Source organism: Syngnathus acus, chromosome 4 (genome assembly GCF_901709675.1).
Source record: "Syngnathus acus chromosome 4, fSynAcu1.2, whole genome shotgun sequence".
Taxonomy (NCBI): domain Eukaryota; kingdom Metazoa; phylum Chordata; class Actinopteri; order Syngnathiformes; family Syngnathidae; genus Syngnathus; species Syngnathus acus.
The window spans coordinates 7,187,661-7,211,193 of NC_051090.1; the positions used below are offsets into that span (position 1 = coordinate 7,187,661).

Below are 23,533 nucleotides of genomic sequence, written 5' to 3' on the forward strand. Positions count from 1 at the left end.
CTAATAAATACCTCATGTATACCAATTAGTGCCCATCACTGGATGCAAAAGGCAAAGTCAGCAAGTGGTTCATAAGACTGCAGCATTTTATTTTTTTCATTTTGGGTGAAACAACCTGATCATGTTTTCTCAAAGCATATCTTGTTTTTTTTCCTAATTTAGTTTCCAATGTACTCTTATGATATCTATATCTTAGCCATAGACATTTTGTTAGCCATTGCTTTGATACTTGCATAGCTTTTTAATTCCACATATTTTTAATATAATATATTTTAATATCAAATAGTCTCGTCCATCAGACAAAAAAAAAAGTTACCTTCATATCCGCAAGTCTAGGGTGTTCAATCCTTAATTGGACTAACTGAAACATAAAATAATCAATATTATATCGACATTCCACTCCGGAAATCTGCAACATCAGCATCCGCTTGATAGTTGAAATGACACTCGTTAACACAGAATTCGTTCTTGTACTGTGCTCCTCCTTGGGAGTCAGGGCTTTGATATCTTAACACAAAAGTACAAAAGAAAACATTTCTCTATAAAATCTATACGGAAATAATCTGAATGTGGGAAAAAAAGCTAACCAAGTCCTACAAAATTCCTTTGAAATCAATACACGTACGTACACATACATACATGTTCCCCTGGGAGTAAATACTTTGGAATTCATTTTAGCTAAGAGACTTCTAAGCATGAGTCAGTGAGTGAACATTGTGATTGGTCCTTATTGATTAACTTCTCAGATTGAGCCATGCTCCCATGAGAGCGTGAGGTTGCTATGGTCGCCACCGCTGATCCACCATTTGTGCTTCGCCGCTAAGAAGCTGGTGTCACCCGCATCTTCACTTTTCTTGGGTTTGGTCGAGCTGAAAGTCAGACCGTCGACCATCACAAGCCACTCAACTTGGGGAGATTCTACCATCCAATATTAAGATCTACGTACATCAGGTTTACCTGTTTTCACAAATGAAGCTTAGTGTGTGAAGCAGGTCTGATGTAGAGGATGCTCCACTTGGTGCGTGTCCAAGGGTGGGGGAGGTGCTGGACCTTTCTGGAAGCAATGCTCTACTGGATTCTGTTTCAGCTAATGAAGAGATCAGGAAAAAATATTGTATGAAATTGCCTTATTGGTCCCATTTGAAAAGGTGGGCATAGCAGGGGTGACAATGATTTTGGAAAATCAAAGTTCCAAATGTTATACATCATAACATTTGTGTTTTATCCATACATACAAAGATACATATACACCTATATGCATATAGTACGTACATAAACATATACGTACATATAAATATATATGCATACATTCGTACACTTACTCGTATACGTACATACACTGTACGTACACGCCACATGCACACCAGAGTAATCAGCAACATGTGCAGTGAAGGCAAAAGAGACTCACATATGTGAAAGGCGCATTGCGACTTTGACCTCTGTGGTTTCTTGGAGTCAGCAAAAGGGCTTAAGTTTAAAATCTGGTGTTTGAGCCACACGGCACGATCTTCCTCAAAGGTCTTTCTCTGAGAGCACAAGATAAATAAACAGGATAGCAAAATAAGCGTGCTCAGCATGATTCTACATCAATATGCATTTTGGTGCCACTTCTTGTAATCACCTCTTGACTCAGTCGAATTGCTGCCTCTGTGAAATTCCTCCTCTCCCTCTCAAAGCTCTTCTTTTGGTCCTCCAAGTTCTTCCGCTCGTCTCGGAGACTATCCTTCTCTTGGAACGTGTGGCAGTCGCCCAGGATAGAAGACTCCACACAGTGAGCGCCGAGTTTCTGCTACCAGAAGAAACGGGGCATTTACAGAGAGCGTTTGACAATCCCGCAACACGCAGTGTCATGTCTTACCTGCAGGAGGTGCTGCTGTTCCTGAATGTAGTCTTTACACTGCCGAACCTCGAGTCTTAGTTTGTCCATTTCATTGGATGTTTCCTGAGGACCATTATCAATGTCTTCGCTGTAATCTGTCGAAGTTAATGACAAAAGATGCTCAGTTGCGCTACTTGAACCCAAATCTTTTAACAGCCTCTCTATTTTAAAGAAAAACGGTATGCAAAGAAGGGGAGCTCCATTTTCATGGTCAGATTCTGATGAAGTCACTTTTGATACTGATGCCTTTGCTTTTGGCTTGCTTGAGCTCAGCGTTTACAGTACCCAACCAAGAATTTTGTTAAAACAGTCAAGAAGACTGCAACTACCTCGGCTGTCCAGTCTCTCCATGTGGTTCTTTAGTCTTCTCCACTGACGTCCAACACTGTTGGTCAGCTTCTCCCGGGTCTGAACACTAAGCAGCTCCACACTCTCCTGACAGGAATCAATCCCTTCTTCCACATCTGAGTCCACCTGTAGAAACACAACCATCCTCTTCTGTCAATCCAGTTTAGTGATCAATAGGCAGTATATCAATTAATTATGGGGATTCATTCCAGACTCACCTACAATAAAGAACAATTATGTATCGGTGGTAGTATCAATAATTAGTTTCTTCAATATACTGCTTTCATTGTTAGTATTATTATCATCATTCTTTGTGGTGAAAAGTGCCATAAAAAGAAAGTTACATTTTTTTTTTTTACTTACTTCTAAAGTACCATTGTCCTGTTTGTCCCCTTTGCCAGTTGACCTCCTGGAACTGAGAATGCCCATCATTTCTTTTTTCATCTGCTTCAAAACTTTTTTCAACTCAGCATTTTCTAGCAGTAGGTCCCTCTGCCTGCTCTCATAGTCCCTTAGCAGAGTTTTGTACATATCCCCCTCGTGCCTGCAGTGAAACACACGACTCATCAAATGCAAGATCTTTGACTGGTTGTTTGGCGTTAACAATGCAACTTACTTTGCTTGCGTCTTCTCGGTCTTCCAAAGGCTCCGCCTGCCATCCGCTCTTTCGAGTTTGTTTGATACATCAATACCTAAAAGCGATACAAAGTCATCTTCCGCACATTGCTTAGCTATAGTGATGGTGCAAATCAAGGTATCTAACCAAGTCTCTTCTCCTTTTTGTCGACCAGGAGCTGATTGAGTCTCTCTTTCAGTTTGTTAAACTCCCTCTCTTTCCTCTTCATCTCGTGATTGTACTGGCTGGCCCGACTGGAGACGATGTTCTGCAGCTTGTGAATCTGAAACATATAAATTGGACGTGGTCAATGGGTGTTGATTTGCCATGTGACTTTTAATGTACTTTCTGGCTTTTACATTCAGTGCTGCATAACTGGTTGCAAATACAGTACGGAAGGGATTTACAAGACTTGAGCGTTGTGTTTTGTTCAGACGGCTGCACATGTCGTTCAAAAGAGTCTTAAAGCACCTCTTCCTTGTCGTTTTTCAAGCCATTCTGCAAAGTCTTCACTTTCAGCTGGAGCTGTCGTCCCTGCTCAAGAAGCCCGGTGTTTTCTCTTTTGACAACTTCAATCTGCTCCTATAAAAGCAACATAGCATTAAGAGAGTAAATTGAAAGCAAAGTTGTGAATTCTAACATGGTTAATTAAATACAGTCCTAACACATCTTGCTTTCGGCACGACAAGTGTGTGCACTTCAGAAGAACAGACTTGACTAGTGATCCGAACGCTTCAACATATGAAATTGAGAATTCCATTCAAAAACATGAACAGTTAACATAAATAATTAGGTCATCAAAAATAAAATAAAACAATAAGCACAAATTTTGAGAGTTATGTCATTAAATAGCAAGAATGACTTAAGTCGAATGAAAACAGTCAATGTCAAGGATGTGTTTTGTTGTTTGATGATTTTTTTTTCATTGGGAGGTGTAGAGCTCAAGGTGTGCTACTGCGTTAAACCAGCAGCAGAGAGTAGGTGGGAACCCATTTTAGGTTTAAGAATCACCTTTAAACGCGTGATGATGAGCTGCAGTGAGTCCACATTGTTGCTGGATTTCAACTGCTCCATCTCCATGTTCTCCACTGTTTGGAGGTCTCTGCGATGCAGCTGAAGCAGGTCGTACATGCCGTTCAGAACCAAGACGATGTTCATGTCTGAGCTGCCGCCCGACTGCGTCCACACTGGTGGAAGTCCCAGTGATAACAACTCCTGTGAAATGGAGGAACCCAAATTAATTTTACACTGCTATACAAGCAATTTGTGAAAATGTAAGAAGCTAATCCCAATGTACTGTCTTTTTGCTCATCTCAATCAGATGTCACCAACCTGATTGATATGTGTTATACATTCTGGCACGTTGTGCTCAGTGCAGAAGTTCGTGAACATGTGGGACTTTCTGTGCAGAGGCAATGGTGACTGGTCCAATTGGCCCATCAAGCAAAGTGTTTGACATCTGACAGGGCTGCTGCAAACGTCGTTGTCATCTGAAGAAACAATGTCTGTTAGATACATAGCGTGCATGCGAAGCAAGTTTCACAATAGCTTGAATTGGTACTTAAAATAATTTTAAACAGTTTCCTCTGATCATTATTTTGTCTGAGAAAATTAAAAATGTATAAATCTGAACACAACTGGTTGACAGAACATTACAGAACGTATATTGTTTCTATCATAAGTTCCATCGTTAAAGCAATTGAGGTTACTGCTGGCAAATTTAGACGCACGCACAGGCTAATAATAGACTTAACAGCCTATAATTGGCTTTTGGCTCGAAAAGAAGCACATGAAAGCGGTTGACACAATCGAGGTGACTGATCCACATTAATTTATTGGTGGGCTGATTATGACGCATCATAATCCATGACAGTAGCGTCCTTGTGGAAACAAACTTCTTCTTTCCACGTCTTGTAAATTGCATTTTGTGACACAAATTTATGTGAAACAATACAATATATGTGAAACAATACAACAAAGACTTCAAAAGCTGCTGTTTGATGTTAACTTTAGTTTGAAAGCTTCATACTGTCATACAGAATTTACCAGAGCTCAAATTCAACAGTAGTTTCATGCAAAAAATGTTACTACACAATTTGATGATTCTAACTTAAGATGTTCACAAGAATGACAATCCAGTGATTGAAGCACTGTGTCTGATGGTCAGGAGGGATAAAACAGAACTACAAATTCACCAGCTCAACCATTTTTGCTATTGCATAAGAATCAATCAAAATCTATGGGAAAGCATTTTCTAAATTGTTTTTGAGAGCATTGTCAGTGCAGGTGAACGATTTAACAGCTCACAGGTTGGGAGAAGCATCTTATCTCAATGCTCTTTTGTTTAGCTGATAAGGCTAATCCCAGACGGGCAGTATGGTGATTTATCTGCACAACAACACACTCAATAATTCCCACTCACTAAAGCTTCGTTTCATCTGTCAATTATATTTGTCAGGTGTCCTTTCTGGAAAACAAAATCCCTACAATTGCTCAATAGTTCACAGTGAGGGGTCACTGTAGGTTAATTCATATTTCCGGAAGACAATGTTAAATTGTGAAGTATTTTAAATACACAGCAATCTAAACAACAGCACAAAGTACAGTTTTTACATTTACCTTATAGGTCAAGTGAATGTTGTGCATTCTCATTTACAATCGTGAACTTGTAAAGATGAAACTACGATGAAGGTAACAAATACGACGCAACCTGTTGAATCAGACTGTGTCATAACCATGACGTGCTTTAATACGAGGGAACAAACATGAGGTAACTACTCATCATTGGGCAATCATCACAAATTGCGTTTATTTGTAACTTTTAAGGGTAATTTGAGTGAGGTCGTGTGGGCAGGTGTCGCGTCGGGTACGATCGGCCCAAGTTCTCGACGTTTTATCAACGTAATTCGATATTGATTCAAACTGACGCTTGTTATAAATGCTTTAACCGCGAGAAAACAAATCAAATCAGGGTGATATACTTACGAAATGCCAGATTTCTGTCGCTTCAACAGCCCAGCAGTCGAGTGGCTCCAAATAATAGCACGCAAATCAAAAAAACACGCGGATTGGCTGACATGTCGCCAAGCAACGTACAACAACTGTTTGGATTGGCTCATGGATTGAGCCTTCTGTAGAGCCACTATTAATTTTTTTAAATCACGTTTCCGTAATTATTTAGACTCTAAATAATTCAAGGTGGCGTATGATCAGATAAACTACGCCAAGGTGAAAATGGGCCGATATTTATTGTGTGTGACCATGCAGGATCTTCAGTTACGACGGAACCTCGTAACACGGCAGCGGCGTAACTCGAATAAGTACGTAAATCTCACGAACACAGACCAACACGGTACCAAAGTCATATTTAAGGTACATATTGGTGTGAAAAAAACTGTGCAATCAAATAAAAATAAATGAAAAACCTGACACGTTACAACTTGCCGTAAACCGAGGATCCCTGAATGGTACAAATGGTATTTTATTATTATTTTTATTATTATTATTATTATTACTACTACTACACACCACAAAGACAGGACATCAGATCTAAATCGACTATTGTAATAGAATATCATCTCTGAACCCCAATAAGGTTATAAAGTATGTAAGATATATGATATACAGCTGTTAAAATAAAAAAATAAAAAAATAAAAACTATATAATTGTAAAAAAAAATTCAACATAATCTAAACTGTTTTTAAACTGCTGTACACAGGATTATACATGTCACAAATTAATACACTTTAATAAATATTTTGCAATCCTGACGTAACAGGAGTTTTTAATTCAACAATGTGTTAAATATTGTCGTGGTAGTAGTGTACTAGCCTGGTAACCGAGACCAATGCTACAACATTGGTAACACTTGTTCAGTAACGCAGCAGATAAATAGGAGGCTATATATACATATGTCAATATTATTACTCTCGTCATGAATGTATGATGCAGTGCAGGAAATCACAATCAGTCTACAATAATGAACATGTTGCTAAATGACCATAATTGTCTGTAGATAATTTCTGACACAGCTATTGCACAACACAACATCACTGCACATGGTTCACATCTTGGAAATGTTGGCCAGCTTCAGTCACTAACTGGCGCGGGACCTCCTGTCAACTCTGATGCGCCGAGCAATGGATCCGCGCATTTGTCTCGTTTGGCCTCGAGCCACCAGGTTTTCATCTCACCTTTGCCCTGATGAAATCAAAAATATGACAAGTTCAGAGAGGATGCATGGGCAGCATGTACCTCTGAATTTTAAATAAAGCAATTCTCTTAATGAAGGCAAGCTGGAAAGGGGTGGGGAGCATGCAGCAAGCAGCTGAGGTCATGCCTGAGCTAAAACATCAGTGAATGGAGAAGACCCTTCCCCCTCAGCTCTAAGGTTACGAGCATAGGAGATGAAGGACACACCCAACATTTATTATCTCATCACAATGAATTTACAAAATCACATTATTTTTTGCTTCCAAATTAGACAGGTTGATACCTTCAAGTGTGACTTTATTTATTTTTAATTTTTTTTAATTTAATTAATTTATTTAGAATTTAAGCACCCTTATTACCTTCACATTCAGTGTCCCTCTGCAAGTTAGAATGTATCCTTTCAACATATGAAGCAGGTCAGCTGTGGCCCCACTCACTTGGATCTTCAAAGCTTTTCAAAGACGACAAAAAACATGCATCCATTTGAGCACATAGAACAATGTAAATGCAGCTGCTGTATCTGGATAAACTAAAATAAAGGGGGGTGGGGAGTGCAAAGTTGTATGCAATTTCTGTGGTGGTTCTTAGAAGATTAGTAGGCAAACTGTGTTTCTACACTCTGGGCACTAGTTTTGCAAATAGAAGCTGCAAGTTTGCTTGTTATATCCCCAATTTCCACCTCTGATCATGTAAATAAAACCCATACTTACCTTTGGCCCATCAGTATTAGTTTAGTTGCATGAAACTGGCCCACCCTCTCAAACAGGATAATTAAAGACAAGAGATAGCATGCGTTAAGTGTGCTATATGACCCTTGGAGACCTTTGATGGAAAGATGTCAGACGTGTCATCAGAATGCCTGGGAATTGTTTTATACTGTGATTTGGAAAAAAAGAAGCACGTCCCCTTTAAGGTGCTTCTCTTATCCAACAATACTGTTTGTGCTTTGAATATGAAAAGCTTTTTATCTTCTTAATCCTTCTGTACCTTCACTTGTTGATTCCATCCGCGATGCTGTGTTGACGGTGTCTCCAAATAGGCAGTAACGAGGCATTTTGGTTCCAACCACACCAGCTACGACAGGTCCTGAAAGAACAAACCCCCACACTATAAGCTTTGTATTTTGTACAATAATACAGTAGAGGTAGTTGCGTGTAAAAAGTACCCGAGTGGATGCCTGCACGTATCTTCAGCTGTGTGTCGGGCTTGTGGGGAATCTTGAACGTGTGGCAAACACTGACCAGATCCAAGCCCATGCTGGCTATCTCCCCAGCGTGATTTATGCCATTTTCTTGGGGAACTCCTGAGACCACCATGTCTGGGTCAGCCAGCCATTGTTAGGGACAGTAAAAGAATAGAAAGGAAAATATTATTTATATATATATTTTTTCAAATGCTGTATTTACGTCTCACATTTGAGAGACAAGTGTAGAGCAGGAGATCATTTGTGCATCCCGAGTCAAAAATATAAAACATTACCACCAAATGACAAACTCATTGTGCTTTAGAAGTACAATTTGACACTATTTTGTTTTTTTCTTTTATGACTGGAGTGTATGTGGTGATTCATCACTTACAAGCATCGCCAATGGTCTCCACTTTGTAAACGTCATAATTGTCAATGATGTCATCAAAGGTGGTGTAGAGTTGGTTGAGGAAGTCCACAACCTGATGGGGTGTGCTTGCCCCCGACAGTTGGGTGAAGCCTACAATGTCACTGTCACAAAGAACCAAAGGTACATGCAGTAAGCTCCCTCGAGAAAAAACACTGAATAGAATATTTACAACCAACCTGAAGTAGACAGTAGCATTTGAGAAGCTCTGCGCCTCTGCAGTTTGGCCTTGGCGAAGGTCATCGGCAATTGGCTTTGGTAACATGCCTGCAGAGGAAAGAAATTATGTTGGAACTTGAAGAGTGTCTGTGATTTGGGTTGATTGGAATGCTTATACACTTACTGTATAACAAACGATCAGTTTTCTGTTTCTCTTGAAGAAGGTCCTGTGTTCTCTCAGCTACTATAGCCTCCAGATGTTTGCTATACTTCTCCATCTATAGATTATGAACATTGATGACATAATGTCTAGCCGATTTATATTAGATTTTATTCATCAACGTGAAGAGGAACATACCAGGCTCATCATCATGTCCACTGGGCTGACTTTATGCGGGTTCATCTTGTCGAGCATCTTCTTGACTTGCTCAAACGTGGGCCTTGTGGTGAGGTTGTGAGACCAACACTTTTTGATAAGCTGCAAAAGAGTTAAACCAGTGTCTGTTGTCAAAGGACACGGCATTAGGTACACTTGCACAGTTGATTTCATGGATTTGGCTCCTGATACTTTCACTCAAACAGCTCCAAAAAAGTGAGAGTGCTCTGGTGTAAGGCAATAACACACCTCACAGTAGTCTTCTTGACTGGGGCAGTCCACATCGTTTTTCCCTGCTTTGAGTTCAGGTAGAGGAGGACGCCATATGATGTCCATCGTGGTTCCCTCCGCCTGGTCCTGTTATCATCAAGACAACTGCTCGTTACAAATCAAGGTCATAATCCAAAGAAAAAAAGACGCATCCACCATATACTCACTGAAATAAGGTCAGAGCGAGTAGCTATCTCAACCAGGATCATGGCATAACTGAAAGGAAGAACAGAAAAGGGAAATACAGTTGAACACTTTCTTTCGTAGACAATAATGGAAATGGAACTAATTCACGATCAAATGTTTCCATTATAAATTATTTATGAACAACATGGAAGTCTCATTTCAACATTAGAAACTTTTAAAAGATGTGCTGATAATAGCCTAGCTTTGGCCCTTTTGAACCCAGCGTTGGGTTAGCGTTTACCCAGAGTGCATGTTTAAAATCAAGCAGTAACCTGTAGACGTCTGCCACTGGCGTCATAGTCGAGCTACTTCCCAGAAGAACCTCTGGAGCACAGTAGATGCGGTTGACATCGCCACAAGTGAACCCATCACTGACTGCATCAAAGTCCTCCTTTCTGTAAAGTGTAAGACCGTAATCTAGACAAGAAGAACATGAAATTAGTTCTCACATTACACTATTATATTTTGTTTGTGGTCAATTTTACCAGAGATCTTGCAAACCCAGCGATCATCAATAACACAGTTTCTGGAGTGAAGTCTACCATGAAACATCTTGTGTTGGTGCAGGTAGGACATCCCACGGGCAATGTCGGTGGCAAAGGACAGTCTGTGAAGCATTGCATTACATTTATAGTGTCGTTATCAACATAATTCTCAGTTTGCAAATATTTCTGTTGTGGTTGGCAGTAGTGTATTGCGCTATGATTGCATTTCAGTTGCTTATTTTTTTTACGCAAAACAAGATGGGTAAATATTAGTTACAGTTCTTGGACATTGCCGGCGCTAGAGGGGGGGCCGCGGGGGCACTACCCCCTCTGGAATCTGTCTTTTTTGGGGGGTATTTTGTTGTATTATTGGATAGATTAACATTTTTTGAGGAGACATACATGTGAGGGTTCCTTACCTAAAGCCCCAGTTGATTGGAATATCATCATTGAGTAGGACATCAGACAGGCTTCCTTTGGGGCAGTGTTCCGTGATGATGCTCACATACGGAACCTCAATGGAGCCCCCAATAAACTTGCAGAGATTTGGATGGTCCAGTTGTCTACAAAGGGATGAATAAACCTTTTGTGTGTTGCTAATTGGAAAAATAAATCCACATTCATTATGTCACAGGTGATATCCCTCACCTGACCTCATTCACCTCCTTCCTGATACCTTTAGATAGAGCAAAGTGTTTCTTTTGGATGTGTTTAACTGCAACTGTTCTGCCATCACTATTGGGAAAATATTGGGGAAAAAATAGGATTACTTGTCAAGTATGAGTGCAGTTTTCATGGAATAAAAAAGTCTCCTACATTAAAATCATGTCCAGCCAGATTTTAGACAAAAACAAAATAGACAAAAAAACATTCACATTTTTGGACAACTTGTAGTCTTCAATTAACTTTACATGTATCTTTTGTAAAATAAGAAGGAAGTTGAGTTAGCTAAAAAAAAAAAAAGGTGCTGGCTTCTTTTTCAATTGTTGTCACGAAACCTCATTAAAATTAATTAAACCATATTTAATTACCACTTCAATGTACAAAGGCGTGTGGGTGAGAGGTATCGCTTTGATTATCATCGGTAACCAAAAATAAAACTGCATAAAAAAGTTTGAGGAATTAAATTTCTATTTTGGCTTTGCATTCTGAATGCAAATGATAGAAACCTGTCTTGAGCCATGTGAAGCTGGTAAATGCCAACTCAAAAAAAAACAATCAAGATAACCTACAGAGGTTGGGTTTGATTTTGAGTTGATATTTAATTGTATGGTTTTCTTTTTTATTATTATTATGTTGGACTTGAAGTTAACTTGGTAACTGATAGTGTAGTGCACAGGTGTCAAACTCAAGGCCCCGGGGACCAGATATGGCTTGCCACATCATTTTATGCGGCCTGCGAAGACAAATTGTGCATCAAATTCATGTGTCATTACTAGAATTGCAAATTGTCTTCACTTTTAAGAATATCTTTTTTTTTTTTTTAATATTTGACCAGTTTTTACTCGTCTGATTTGAAAACGAGTTATTTGTCAGTTTGTTTTGTAGCTTTTATTGTATATAATGAGGTGCTCATATATTTATTTGGGTTGACTGTCATAATGGCCCTCCGAAAGAAGCCATGACTACAATGCGGCCTGCGAAAAAAATGAGTTTGACACCCCTGGTGTAGTGGTACATCCATCTGACTCAGTCGCCACCAAGTGACTGTCAATCTGTCTCCAGGTTCAACTTTGGCGGAGATCTACCCTGTACTGAGTGCTTTCCTCATTGTCTTACTAAATGCCAGGCTGGATGAAGCCCTGCTTGAAGAAGGTGTTGACGCCGGTGCATATGGTTATGTCAGTCAACTGACTGATATTTGAAGTGCTCTTCACATGCTGGGGGCTGGCTGTGCTGCCAAAGTCGGTACCGCACACTCTGCCTGCAATATAAGTAGTTTCGGTTATAACTACTCGCCTAGTAAAACCATTCATACACTTTTACAACTTGTGTGTGGCATTTTTACCAAATATTATACTCTTATAGTCAATGATCCAGCTTTCATCCCAAAACATCTTCTGTTTCTGGTACTGAAGCCACTGCAGGGAAGGGAATGAAGACAAATACATATTTAGGCCTTGCAAATCTGTGTGTAAACATTTGTGTGGGAGTCTCACATTCAGACACACACATTCACACTCACCACCATGGTTAAGATAAATCCGGCGCTAAAAAGTGCGACGGGGAGACCGATGGACAACTTGATGGCCATGGACATGGGGCAGATGCCGCAGTCTGCAGGACAGTTGAGACAGTTCTCCTCCAACTCACAGACATCATCCCCACACACTGGAACATTCAGATGCATTGACGTAAATGAACAAGCTGAATCATCAGTATTATTGGAATCTTGATTATTCCATTGTCAGAGATTGCATTCCTGTTGGTTTATCAGGTTTGTACTTTGGTGTAAATATGCGTTTATCTGATCAAGGTTGCAATGCAGAAGTATTAGCAAGCACATAGCACAATGCAGACTGACCTTGAGCACTAACAACAAGCACTTTGGATTCCAATGCCGCGTGCATTTGTCCTATTTTGATATGAGCTATAAGTGAAGTGACGCCCACGTGGATCAGCACCACCTACATGGAAATTGTGTCAATGGCAAAAAAAAAATCATTTATAAATAAGAGTGAACTCTCCCATATAATCCAAACAGCCGTGAATTCTCACCTTTGACGTCCAGTACTTCTGGCTTATCTTGCCAGCTTTGGACACCGTATGAGTGACTATTTTCCCATCATGTGGAATCCACGGCCCACAGATCCCGCCTTGTTTCTGTAAAGCGACGGCTTCAATCAGTTTTAATTTCAATTCAATGTTTTAATAAATGTTTTATAACTTTTCTGCATCTGACAGATTATTTTACCAGCTCTGAAATTTCTATGAGTGAAATAAAAAGAACAACTTTGAGTTTTTCCTTGCCCTCCTGGGAGTTTAAGATAAGGGGATATCTGAGAATATTTGTCATTTTTCACACGTCCTGAGTGTTGTTAGTCACCTAAATGTTGAACAGAGGCAGTGATGTACCGAAGTCAAATTCCTTGTTTGGCACGCCCAAAGATGGCGACTAAAAATTCTTGAATCTTGAACTTGGCACTAAAGGTTGTATTGTGCAACACTGACCATGAGACCCAGAGGACACGAGTGGATGTTGGCGTGATGCACGCAACAATTGAGTTCATTAGCGTTGTTCCAGTTGGATGGACACTCATGCTCATGACAGAACCTCTTCGCCTCTGCAGCATCACTGGATTTAAAAGGGAGAATCAATCAATCAATCAATCAGTCAGTCAGTCAGTCAGTCAGTCAGTCAGTCAGTCACCCTTCATTCTGACTGCAACGTCACAACACAAACTGGCAATTATAAACCATCACAATTGAAATGAAAGGCGATGTGAATTACTTTGAATCATCTTCCTGGTCACGTCTCGGGCTCGATAGATGTCGATGGCGCAACGAGCATACAAACTGGCACATCTGGATTTTCGTGCCAGTTCCACATGGTAACCTTGTTTTGCCTGTTTGGCAATTTGGCAGACTGCTCTGAGCCTTGGTGGGCAGTCTGGCGTAACCCGGCCTTTCGGTTGACATGCTCCCAGCACATCTGACTGGCTGGTGACTGAGAGTTGACTCAACTTCGTCAATCATGCCTAATTACTGGTGTAGGTAGTGTAAGGGTTAGTTCTTTCCTTCACCATGTCAAGAACTGGGCTTCTCATCATCTATGCATCCATCTATGCATCCGTCCATCCATCCATCCACCCATTTCATTTATATACTATAATTTCTACTGAATCAGTACTTTGCATTAAATATTGTATTAAAAAAAGAATAAAAAACCAATGCTGAGACTAATGCTATCAGCCCCCTTCACATGAATGCATTAAACCACAGAATGCTGAGTGCCAATTCAAATACGTATTTGATTACTTTACATTTCATCGTGGTTACCTGATTTTTACATTTAAAATAATATTACAAAGTATGACCTGGCATGTCCATCACCTTCATGTTGTACTTGACTTAAGTCATTCGAGTTAATTCAACCTACCGTACATTCAAAAATTCCCTATGAGAAAAAAACCCTAATCACTGACCTTTGCGGTGTGCCCCTGCATGAGGGTGTACGTGTGTGTATATGCATGTGAACAATCTGGGCACGGCAGAATTTCAAGATTCCAAATGTTCCACTCACCTGAACTGGAAAATCTTGTTGCTAACAGCGTAGTCGTAGAAGGAATCTGAGGCTACGACTGTATACGAAACATTGAATTCCTCCCCGTTGGTGACTTTCTCCGGGGGGCGCTGCACCCAAGCCATCTCCAGACCTCCATGTGACAAATACATACTTTTAATGTGGCTTATTTGTTGTATTTAAGTATTTTCTATTGTGGGAGGCTGCCTGACTGTTCTAACAAAAGTTGGTACATCAAAATAATATTACATACCACCGCAGCTTATCATGTTGTAATCATTTGGATTGTTGCTTGGCCAACAGTCGTACTCAGTGTTGTCCAGATCATGCCAGCAATGAACACCCTGTGAAAACAATTTTATATGTGCGACACAGCAAGACATCACCTTTATATGGCAAGGAACCATCTCTGCTCATTTAAAAGAAAATGGAGCGTGAGGCAATAGAACCATGAATCAATTTCCAACACCGTTCATCTATCGTTGCTGACATCTGCAAAAAAGCAGACGTCACCCTGTCTAAACTGACCGCCAATCATCACTGGCAGTGGTAGGTGTGTGCTGACTCCAATTAAGCGTGAGTTTGAATGTGAAAAAGGTATACAATCGAATACGAAATCCACTAAACAATATTAAAAGTGCTGATCCAACAAATTCTGCACAGAGTGAGGACTCACCAAAAAGAAAGCCAGGAAGACGGATGCTGCTGTCCACAGAGCCATGGTCAAGTCTGGAGTCTTCATGGACCATCAGATAACTGACTGAGGTAGTGACCTTTCTTTTGCATGCATGACCTTCTCCATATGCACCCACCTATCTCATGCCCCCAATTGTCCAATCAGAACAAGTGGCTCTCCAATCAACATTCAGTCATCAACTTGAGTTATGAAGTGTGTGTGTGTGTGCGTTGTCTATAATCAACTTTAATCAGAACAAAGCTTAAGCATCCATCTGTATTAACTTTTAGTAAATAGTAAATATAATGTCGCACTACATGTTGAAGAAGGTGGGAGGAGCCTTTTTCTTACCAGAGCTTATTTCATCTTGTTTAAAGTTCTCTGAGCATCATTATGATGAAATGAAGGAAAATGTGACGTGACTACGCTTGGTCATTATAACAAATTATGTTACTCAGTGGTTTTGGGCTGGGCGGCATGGTGACCTTGTAGTTAGCACTTTTACTTCACAGTAGAGAGGCTTTTAGAGTTCCTTCATCTATTTATACCAATATGCACTTTTTCGTGAGATTAAGAGCAAATGAAAACACAGTGTCCCAGAAAATGGGCAGAATTCAGTTTTTGCCCTTCAGAGACTGCATAATTACAGGACAGTGGCAATAAAAAGGCTCGCCACCACACACTTTGAAGTAGTGTAGATGTTTCTGGCTTTGCAAAAAATGCGAGTGGCAACAGCCGTGCTGGAAGTTGAGAATGAACCGTCCTCACTCTTCTCCTGCGGCATCTCGTGAATGGAAACCACTCCACATTAATGAGGTCTTTTGACTTGTAAATTACGCAAAAAAAACTGGATTTTAGGATGCATGTTTAGTTCAGAGGGTTAAACAAAGTGGTTTATACTATTTTACAGCGAGTTATTTCTTATAAGCACTTTGCAAGGAAGTCCAGTAAACCGTTTTACTGTACAGGTTTGGGCCACTTGTTTAAATTCAATTTGGAGGTGGTTCGTATTGCTCCCATTTAAGAGCTTGTGGACCCCACAGAGTGGAAGCAAAAGGTCACACAAAATTGACCGAGCACACCAATAAATTATTTTAAAGGGACTCTGTGTCTATTTTAGTTGTTTTGTATGCTTTGTCAATTTCGACAAAGTGGCGTAGTGAGTTTAAGTGTATTCAAAGACTTCCATGTGGCCATCTCAAGTCACGCCCAGTTACCATTTTTCATTTAAATGCATTCATTACACATCACAAATCAACAAGGCAGTTGTCATATTTGTCTTTTTATAAAACTTAATTTTCTCAATGTAATTTGTAAAAAGGCTCATGCATTCCGTGCGATGCACTATACATAAACAAGTAGTCAAAGACAAAACATGAAATAGCGTTAGTGAGGAATGTTGAACCGTCATACATAGTGTCGGCAGGCCGAAGCCGCATGTGTCAAACCTATCAGCTATTTATAGCACGAGCTGGGAAGGAGCGTTGTAGTCTAACGTCAGTCATATCCTCCTTACTTCCTGCAGGTAAACTATTGTGTGACAAACCAGGAATCCAGTGTGTTACGACATTTTTTTTCCCCTTTACAAGCCTCTTGCCTTTGTTTCACTAGAGCAGCAGCAGCCATTAAAAGGAACTGAAGCGGAAGTGGGGAAATGCTACAGGGAGAACAAGTTTGCCTCAATCAGCAGCTGGAGGTTGCAAATGGAGGAAAAAAAAAAAGAGAGAGATGAGGCGGCAAGCTAACATAAATTTGAAATCCATCCCCCGAGATTTGATTAAATGCGCTTGTGAAATCGAAAGAGATCTAAATATCAAATGTTTTGCCTTGGGCAACAGATGTATGGTTGACAGAGGTAATAATTTCAAAATGTGTGTACGTAGTTTGCAGTCACCACATGAGCATATAGCAAGTGTACCTAATGTAGTGGCCAGAGTGGCTTCTGTTTACACAGTATTGTTCATTTCTTGCAGTATGTAACATAACAATGCAGAGCTACAGTACTAGTCCTTAAAACGATCTACTCCTCACGATATCAAACTACATCATAATGACCAACTAGACGCAAACAAGACAGTCGCATCACATGGTATATTATTTACTTTCTAGAATTTAATAGAAAAAAATGGACCAGGGTGACCTTCTTAGTGTTTCTTTTCAGCCATAAATAACAGAAACAGAAACAAGACTGGAATCTCTCTTTAGAGATTACTTGCAAAATGATGAAATTCCAGCAAGTGGAAACAAGTGTCGTGTTGTGTTTGTTACACCAACAGGGTGTTGTGTCTTCTCAGCGCAACAAAACACCTTCAGCTTTTGACTGACACTTAAGCTGGTGCTCCTCACCGGACATCTTTGAAGATAAGAGAACTGTTGACTCCAGTCTACGCGTTATCTTCATGAAGCATTTTCATCTTCAACTGAACAGACATTTGTCAAAGTTCAGGAACGATAATCATAATCTCAGGTCTGGAAGATATCCTGATCGCCATTTTTTGTCTCTTCGGATGGAAGCTGGCTGTTGCCCGTGTCATGGGTGGAGCTTAGCGGCCGGGCGTTGGCTCTCGTGGAGCGCTGCCGCCGAGTACCGTTGCCTATGCATCGCAAGAGGTTCTTGAAGGTGATCCACATTTCCTCGTCCTTGTAGGAGTAAATGCAAGGGTTCATGACAGAGTTTAGTACAGCCAGGAGCAGAAGCCAGCGCTTTAGTTTCATGACGTTGCAGCGGGTGCAGTTGAGGCCGTCCATCAGCAGAACCACCAGGCCGGGAGTCCAGCAGACCACAAAAGCTCCTACGATGACAAACTAATTCAGTAAACAGACTTTGTAAAAGTTTCTGATCTTTTCACATTTAAAAGTGACAAGTACAATGTGTCAGCAACAAATTGGGTTGTTGGGTCAAATTGACCCAACTTCCTGGGTTGGTGCAAATCTTGACCCAGCAGTTTTAAGGGTGGCTTAAAAAAGCCCAAACAATAAAAGCACGACAGCTCAACTCTACAAGGCGCTGTTGATTTAACGCTTACGTAAAGGTGCACATCAGCAGCTGCGAGGCGCTGTGCTTTGTTAGCCATGCTGTACTCCATGACGTGATTTTGCTTGAGTAGTGAAACCAGTTTATATTTCTAGCTTAAGTGTCTTCTCTGGGATTCTTACCGTGCGCACAACACGGAACGTTTGATGTTGGGACTTTCGGCTTTGGCTCAATGTTAACACAGGATGACATTGCTGATACAACTCTTCCAAGTCTTCCATTCTAACACATCTATTGCAATATACTTTTACAGTGACAACACAAGAGAGGAACAATAAACAGACTTATAAATATGGCAATTATTAAATGTTACATATTGAAATTTTATCCACGTTTGGAAGACATCTGATAATGCGAGTTAAACCTTTTTTTTTCCCCCCATTGCATTATTTTTGCCCGCATCTATGCTGCGATAATGCCCTTCAGAATTGTGACACTTGAGATTGAAAAACAAGAAGAAAAAAAAGATTGGGCCACCTGAACCACGCAGAGTGAACATGTCCGGGCACACAACAGAGCCGCTAAAGAGATTTTTGGCCCTAAATGAAACCACAAGCTTCAACTTGTCTCCACCAGCAATATTCGTCTTTACCTTCAGCAAGTCTACAGACAAAACAAACATGTTTTCCTCTCAAGGCTTAAACAATTTGGACATTCTTCGAGATTGTCTTTAATAGTATAAAGACTTTCATTCCTTTCTGTCAGTGCTAAATCTTACTCATTCCTTAACCGTGTTGGTGCGACAATAAGACAAATAAAAGCAGCATGTGAAGTGGGATGTGTTAGAAAAACAGGCATCGGCACTCTCAGACACATCCCGATTGTCTGCCAGCACTTATCGTACACAAGAATGACAAGCACTCAACTTGTATCCTGGTTAGAGGAAGCGTGAACAAAGCAGAATCCAAAACTATTGTTAGACAGAATGATTAAAATCGCCATTTGCCTTTTTAGTTATGCTGACCTATTTTATTCTCTCTTAAGATACGCCGTATGTCTACTGTGCTATTACTGTACCCACCCAACATTTGAAAAACAATCACCCATTCTAACTGGACCCCAAAAGCAGCATGCAGATGCCTCAGAACTGGTTGGTCCAGTTTTCACTTCCGCCCAGCAAACTAGAGTAAGAGTTAACAGTTAAACTGCCTAACATAAATCATACCCTTGAACCCTGGCTGTGTACTTTACACAATCTCACCTTGTCTGCGCTTCGACAAGTAGATAGAACCAAAACATCAAGCCAGAACTGCAAATATATGAAGAACTTTAAATGATAAGCTACTTTGTGAGGCTTGCAACGCATATCACAGTCAGCGCTAATGTGCACTGTGTATGTTTGTCTTGTGTTTTCCTGTTTTTCTTGGCCGAATGAGGCCACGCTGTGCGTTTAGCGGACAGCACATAGCACTTGCAGAGGAGCCAGAGTCCTTGCAGGATCAGATAATTCCACAGCGGTTTGGACTACTCCGTGTACACATACAGTAATCGAGCCTTCTGGATGGACAAACAGATTGCGTGTAGACAAAGAACAAATGACATATGATATCTAGAAAGACTCCCATACATGTTTTTGTTTCTTTATCTGGGTGGAGTGAATGAATAAAAACATGCCTAAAAGGCAAATGTTCCAGTCCCAGGCTCACCTGAATTCCTGGTTTGGTGTTACATCATGTTAAGGATGTACAGTGGGATTAGGAACAACTACAACAATGGAATATTTCAGGTTGTTCAGGACAATTGGCGACCTCTGGCACCCCCCAATGTGAAAATCTCCCACAAGAAGTATTCATTTGAATCGATTCTTAACTGCTACCTGTATGTACATAAAAATGTAACTGCCTAGAAAAACTCTTTAATATAGACACTGAATACAGTAATATTCTCCTTGCCCTTTGATTATGCACAAGAGAAGCAAAATGTTCAGGGAAAGGCAGGAAACAGGATAGGAAAATGTTCCTCTTTGTTTATTGATGCATTACAAATGTGTTGTTTCTTCAGCTATATTGTTCTGGGCAGCAAGAATAACAAGAACATTTTGCTTTTGTGCCTATGTGACCGTTATGTCATGTACCATTTCTCCTTCTAAGGCAGGAAAAAGTAAAGCGTTTAAATTCAAATAACTTGATCTAAGAAAAATTGTGGATGTGATAATAAAAACTGTTCCTTGTTGCTCAGAATTTTGGGCGTCCTTGTTATCAGGAAGTTATTCAGCAATGACTACATTTCCTGTAATCTAAGGTTATTTAGAAACCCGCAAGATTGACGTTGTAGAACAAAGTATGAATCTTTCCAAAACTACTTGGAAAATGACTTACCCAGCACCACCATGACAGTTTTGATGAGCTTGATAGGCATCCGCTTGCGGTTAATGGAGCCACTGGTGTGCGGAGTGAGCAATGAGGTCTTCTTCTTAACGTAGGTGTAGATCCTCAAGTAAATGACCACCATGACCAGAAACACGACCAGGTTAGACACAGACCAGAAGACCAGGTAGCCCCTGCTGAAAACGGGGGCCAGCTGGGAACAGTCATTCAGGTTGCAGATGCAATTCCAGCCCAGACTGGGCACGGCGCCCATGAGGATGGAGATGCCCCACACCAGCACGATGAGCAAGGTCACCCTCCTCTTTGTCAGGTTACTGTGCACTTTAAAGTTCATGATAGAGATGTAACGCTCCAGCGCGATGACCAGCAGGTTGGCCAGCGAGGCAGACAGGCTGATGTCCAGAAGACCTTGGCGGATAAAGTATCCTTTCACTGTCAGTTTCCGTGAGACCTCACCCGTGTTAAACATGAGGTACACATACGCGATGCCCGCCAGGAAGTCCGAGGCAGCGAGGTTGGAGAGCAGATAGTAGAACGGGTAGTGGAACCTCTTGTTAGTGATGACAGCAGCGATGACCATGGCGTTGGAGAGCAGGATGAAAAAGCAAAAAAGCGAGCCCACCACCTGAACCAGAATGAGCTGGGTCTTGTCCCATTTGTCGTCAGCGCCGCTGTTGTTGTAGAAAAAGCTCATGGGCTCATCGTAATGGCACGTGAGGTTTTGCAGAGCCATTTTTCTACACAAAACAAAATATGGTCAAGATTTTGTATTCAATTGAACTGTGAAAACCACTACAATATTATTCATTATAGAAACATAATGGGGAAAAAAATGAAGGGTTCAATTTTGAAAAAAAAAATCTACTGAAAAACAGCACCACTGTACTCTATAGTGTCCTTAGTGTAATACCACGGCATGTGAAAAACAGAGCCATGGTTTCGGATGTACTTTATTCAGCCATTTATTAAACGCCAGGAGAATAATAAAAGACAAACACAATGGGCGCACTCACGCAGGGGCTTGCTACAGTTCACGCCCATGCAGACAATCAAATGCAGATTCGCCCACTCACACGCCACCCGGGCAGGCATTGCCCATTTAAGAGACTAAAATGTGGTGTAGTATTTTCGGTAAATATTAATGCTTGCATTTTTGTAGTGGGCTGCAAATGCTCAAAAGGCTTGGCACACATCGGTTTGAAAACTGTTTCAATATTGCCTTGCTCGTGATGATAAGGAAGGTAGATTGACTTTAAGACATCAAATATATAGAATAAATGGCTTGCCATAAATGTGCATAGGTGACTGATGGTAGTCCAAGGGTGTAGAGTTACATAGTCGAGAGTAAATATAATAGTTGGAAATCTTTAACCTGAGATACTTATTATGAAATAATCACCAATAAATTACATTTTAAAAATATAATTTTTGTGGGGTTTTTTTGTCCTAGCAATACGTCATGGTCAAAACATTACATATAAATACAATAAATGCACCCAAGCTCAGAAAAGAAGTACTACACCAGCATTGACATGGCATCCATTGAAGCCTTACAGATTAAAAAGTGAAGAAAAAAAAACTTTTCGGAAGAGCACATTTTTCTCCAAACAAGTTCGACCAAACTTTACAACCTGCTCTACTCGGCTTGTTAACAGGGACAAAGGAAGCTTTGATTGCAGTGTTGACACAGGATCATTAAATAAAGTGAAAAAACTCAGCAAGGTGTGCTTACCTCAGGTAAATGGTTGCGTCACCACACCGAGAGAGCGGAAAGGATCCTCTCCGGGTACGCGACCATTTCCCCCCCTCCGGTCCCTCCAGCCAAGCGCCCACGCAGCCGTGGACGGAGGGAGGCAACAGCGGCGAGTGGAACGAAATCAGGGAAGACAGAGATTGTGCGTCCAGAAGTTAGTGAGCCTTCGACAAGATGACGCAGCAGGGCGTGTGCGCTGTGCGCCAGCAGCATGACTGAATTCCTCTGCGCACACTCCCGTAAAAACGCGCGTGCGCACACTTACGCGGAGTTAATTGTCTCAAATTCTAAATCAAAACTCGCAGAGATGGCTGCAGGACTCACGTCATTTCGTTTTGATTGTGTAACACGTTTCCAAGTTACCACTGAACCCATCAAGACACAACAAACAAATGTTGAACAAAACTATTCAAAAAATAAGTGATCAAATTGTTTTTTTTTAATACAAAGCTGCATAAATTAAACTTTAAGTAATATGTGGATTACTGAGTTACTCAGAATTAGGGAAAAACAGGATAGATTCACCCAGGTAAGTTTAGCTAAGTATACTTAATTAATTATAATTAATCACTTAAAGTGGATTACATAGACAATGTGTCATTAAAATATGTGGAGCAAGTGACATGATGAACTTAGAAGAATAAACAATCTTAATTTGATTTACAAGATCTGTGATTGTTTTGCTGAACACCACCCTAAAATACTCACAGCAAGCCACGACTGATTGGCAACAAGTGAATAACAACTCTGAATTTGACCCAAATTATCAGGACAAATCTACCTTCAAAGCTACATAAATGTAATGTGGGATGGTGCGATGATCAAAATGAACATTTTATGACTGGAACTTGTGACAAGTGCGTCTCTGCTATGTAAGTGAAACAAACGTTGACTAACAATAAAAAATGAACAGAATGTACACCAGGATGTAGGTTTGGTCTTTATGTAAAGAGACTCACCTTCCAAGTACAACCAGTAATTTCCTTTTTTTAGACACTGTGCCACAGTTAAAGGTATATTCATGCTTAGGACGATCCAATTGGCACCATTTAGCAGTCTTGAATACACATTTTATGATGGCAAAAGGTTGACCTGGGAACAGATTCATTTAAATTCTATTATTTTTTGGATGGCGATTAGACATCTGTCTTATCATGTTAGCAAAGTTGAAGAAAGTGAGCATGGAACAGCAGCAAATTGTATTTTCACCCTAAAGGACATTTAGCAAACATGCTAATTTCATTTCATCATCAAAATGATTTCCTAGTGAGAAACCTGACCATGCCAATGACAAAGCAGTTTAGTCCAATAGGATGTGAGATGGACATTCATTTTTTTTTTTTTGCATTAGGCCA

The 23,533-nt window shown here is 40.5% G+C and overlaps 3 protein-coding genes across 4 annotated transcripts; all 3 read right to left on the reverse strand.

Moving 5' to 3' along the window:
* Positions 1-68: 68 nt before the first annotated feature.
* On the reverse strand, positions 69-6,468 carry LOC119121374 (afadin- and alpha-actinin-binding protein-like). Of its 2 annotated transcripts, XM_037248886.1 has the most exons (14): positions 6,368-6,468; positions 5,829-6,303; positions 4,176-4,333; positions 3,855-4,058; positions 3,315-3,425; positions 2,991-3,126; positions 2,844-2,919; positions 2,591-2,771; positions 2,209-2,353; positions 1,859-1,974; positions 1,622-1,789; positions 1,409-1,526; positions 958-1,087; positions 69-869 (listed from the first exon to the last, which is right to left on the reverse strand). In XM_037248886.1, the coding sequence occupies exons 3-14, from the start codon at positions 4,281-4,283 to the stop codon at positions 743-745; spliced, it is 1,620 nt and encodes a 539-aa protein (XP_037104781.1). In that variant the 5' UTR covers positions 4,284-4,333; positions 5,829-6,303; positions 6,368-6,468; the 3' UTR covers positions 69-742. The 2 variants fall into 2 exon arrangements, with proteins under 2 accessions (XP_037104781.1, XP_037104782.1); XM_037248887.1 differs by lacking the exons at positions 5,829-6,303; positions 6,368-6,468 and adding an exon at positions 5,463-5,812.
* A 130-nt stretch (positions 6,469-6,598) lies between these two features.
* On the reverse strand, positions 6,599-15,173 carry LOC119121352 (atrial natriuretic peptide receptor 2-like). The gene is made up of 23 exons (XM_037248846.1): positions 15,065-15,173; positions 14,642-14,732; positions 14,389-14,521; positions 13,317-13,440; positions 12,864-12,968; positions 12,670-12,772; positions 12,331-12,476; positions 12,154-12,226; positions 11,925-12,069; positions 10,794-10,880; positions 10,565-10,708; positions 10,146-10,267; positions 9,933-10,077; positions 9,642-9,690; positions 9,454-9,561; positions 9,187-9,306; positions 9,013-9,106; positions 8,849-8,936; positions 8,634-8,773; positions 8,222-8,374; positions 8,044-8,142; positions 7,416-7,507; positions 6,599-7,044 (listed from the first exon to the last, which is right to left on the reverse strand). Exons 1-23 carry the CDS (start codon positions 15,128-15,130, stop codon positions 6,934-6,936), a joined length of 2,538 nt encoding a protein of 845 aa, XP_037104741.1. The 5' UTR covers positions 15,131-15,173; the 3' UTR covers positions 6,599-6,933.
* A 1,157-nt stretch (positions 15,174-16,330) lies between these two features.
* Positions 16,331-22,414, reverse strand: lpar3 (lysophosphatidic acid receptor 3). The gene is made up of 3 exons (XM_037248900.1): positions 22,158-22,414; positions 20,417-21,162; positions 16,331-17,856 (listed from the first exon to the last, which is right to left on the reverse strand). The coding sequence occupies exons 2-3, from the start codon at positions 21,156-21,158 to the stop codon at positions 17,528-17,530; spliced, it is 1,071 nt and encodes a 356-aa protein (XP_037104795.1). The 5' UTR covers positions 21,159-21,162; positions 22,158-22,414; the 3' UTR covers positions 16,331-17,527.
* Positions 22,415-23,533: the final 1,119 nt, after the last annotated feature.

What these genes read in the sequence shown, in the direction of transcription:
- LOC119121374 (XM_037248886.1), bottom strand. Translation starts at nt 4,283, where the DNA reads ATGGGCCAATTGGACCAGTCACCATTGCCTCTGCACAGAAAGTCCCAC. An exon ending in TCATCATCACGCGTTTAAAG is followed by an intron (nt 3,426 to 3,854) that starts GTGATTCTTAAA and finishes TTGCTTTTATAG; the next exon opens with GAGCAGATTGAAGTTGTCAA. An exon ending in GCAATGCGCCTTTCACATAT is followed by an intron (nt 1,088 to 1,408) that starts GTGAGTCTCTTT and finishes TCTCTTCATTAG; the next exon opens with CTGAAACAGAATCCAGTAGA.
- LOC119121352 (XM_037248846.1), bottom strand. Translation starts at nt 15,130, where the DNA reads ATGAAGACTCCAGACTTGACCATGGCTCTGTGGACAGCAGCATCCGTC. An exon ending in AAGGAGGTGAATGAGGTCAG is followed by an intron (nt 10,709 to 10,793) that starts GTGAGGGATATC and finishes ATCCCTTTGTAG; the next exon opens with ACAACTGGACCATCCAAATC. An exon ending in GTCAAGAAGACTACTGTGAG is followed by an intron (nt 9,307 to 9,453) that starts GTGTGTTATTGC and finishes ACTCTTTTGCAG; the next exon opens with CTTATCAAAAAGTGTTGGTC.
- lpar3 (XM_037248900.1), bottom strand. Translation starts at nt 21,158, where the DNA reads ATGGCTCTGCAAAACCTCACGTGCCATTACGATGAGCCCATGAGCTTT. An exon ending in AACTGTCATGGTGGTGCTGG is followed by an intron (nt 17,857 to 20,416) that starts GTAAGTCATTTT and finishes TTGTCATCGTAG; the next exon opens with GAGCTTTTGTGGTCTGCTGG.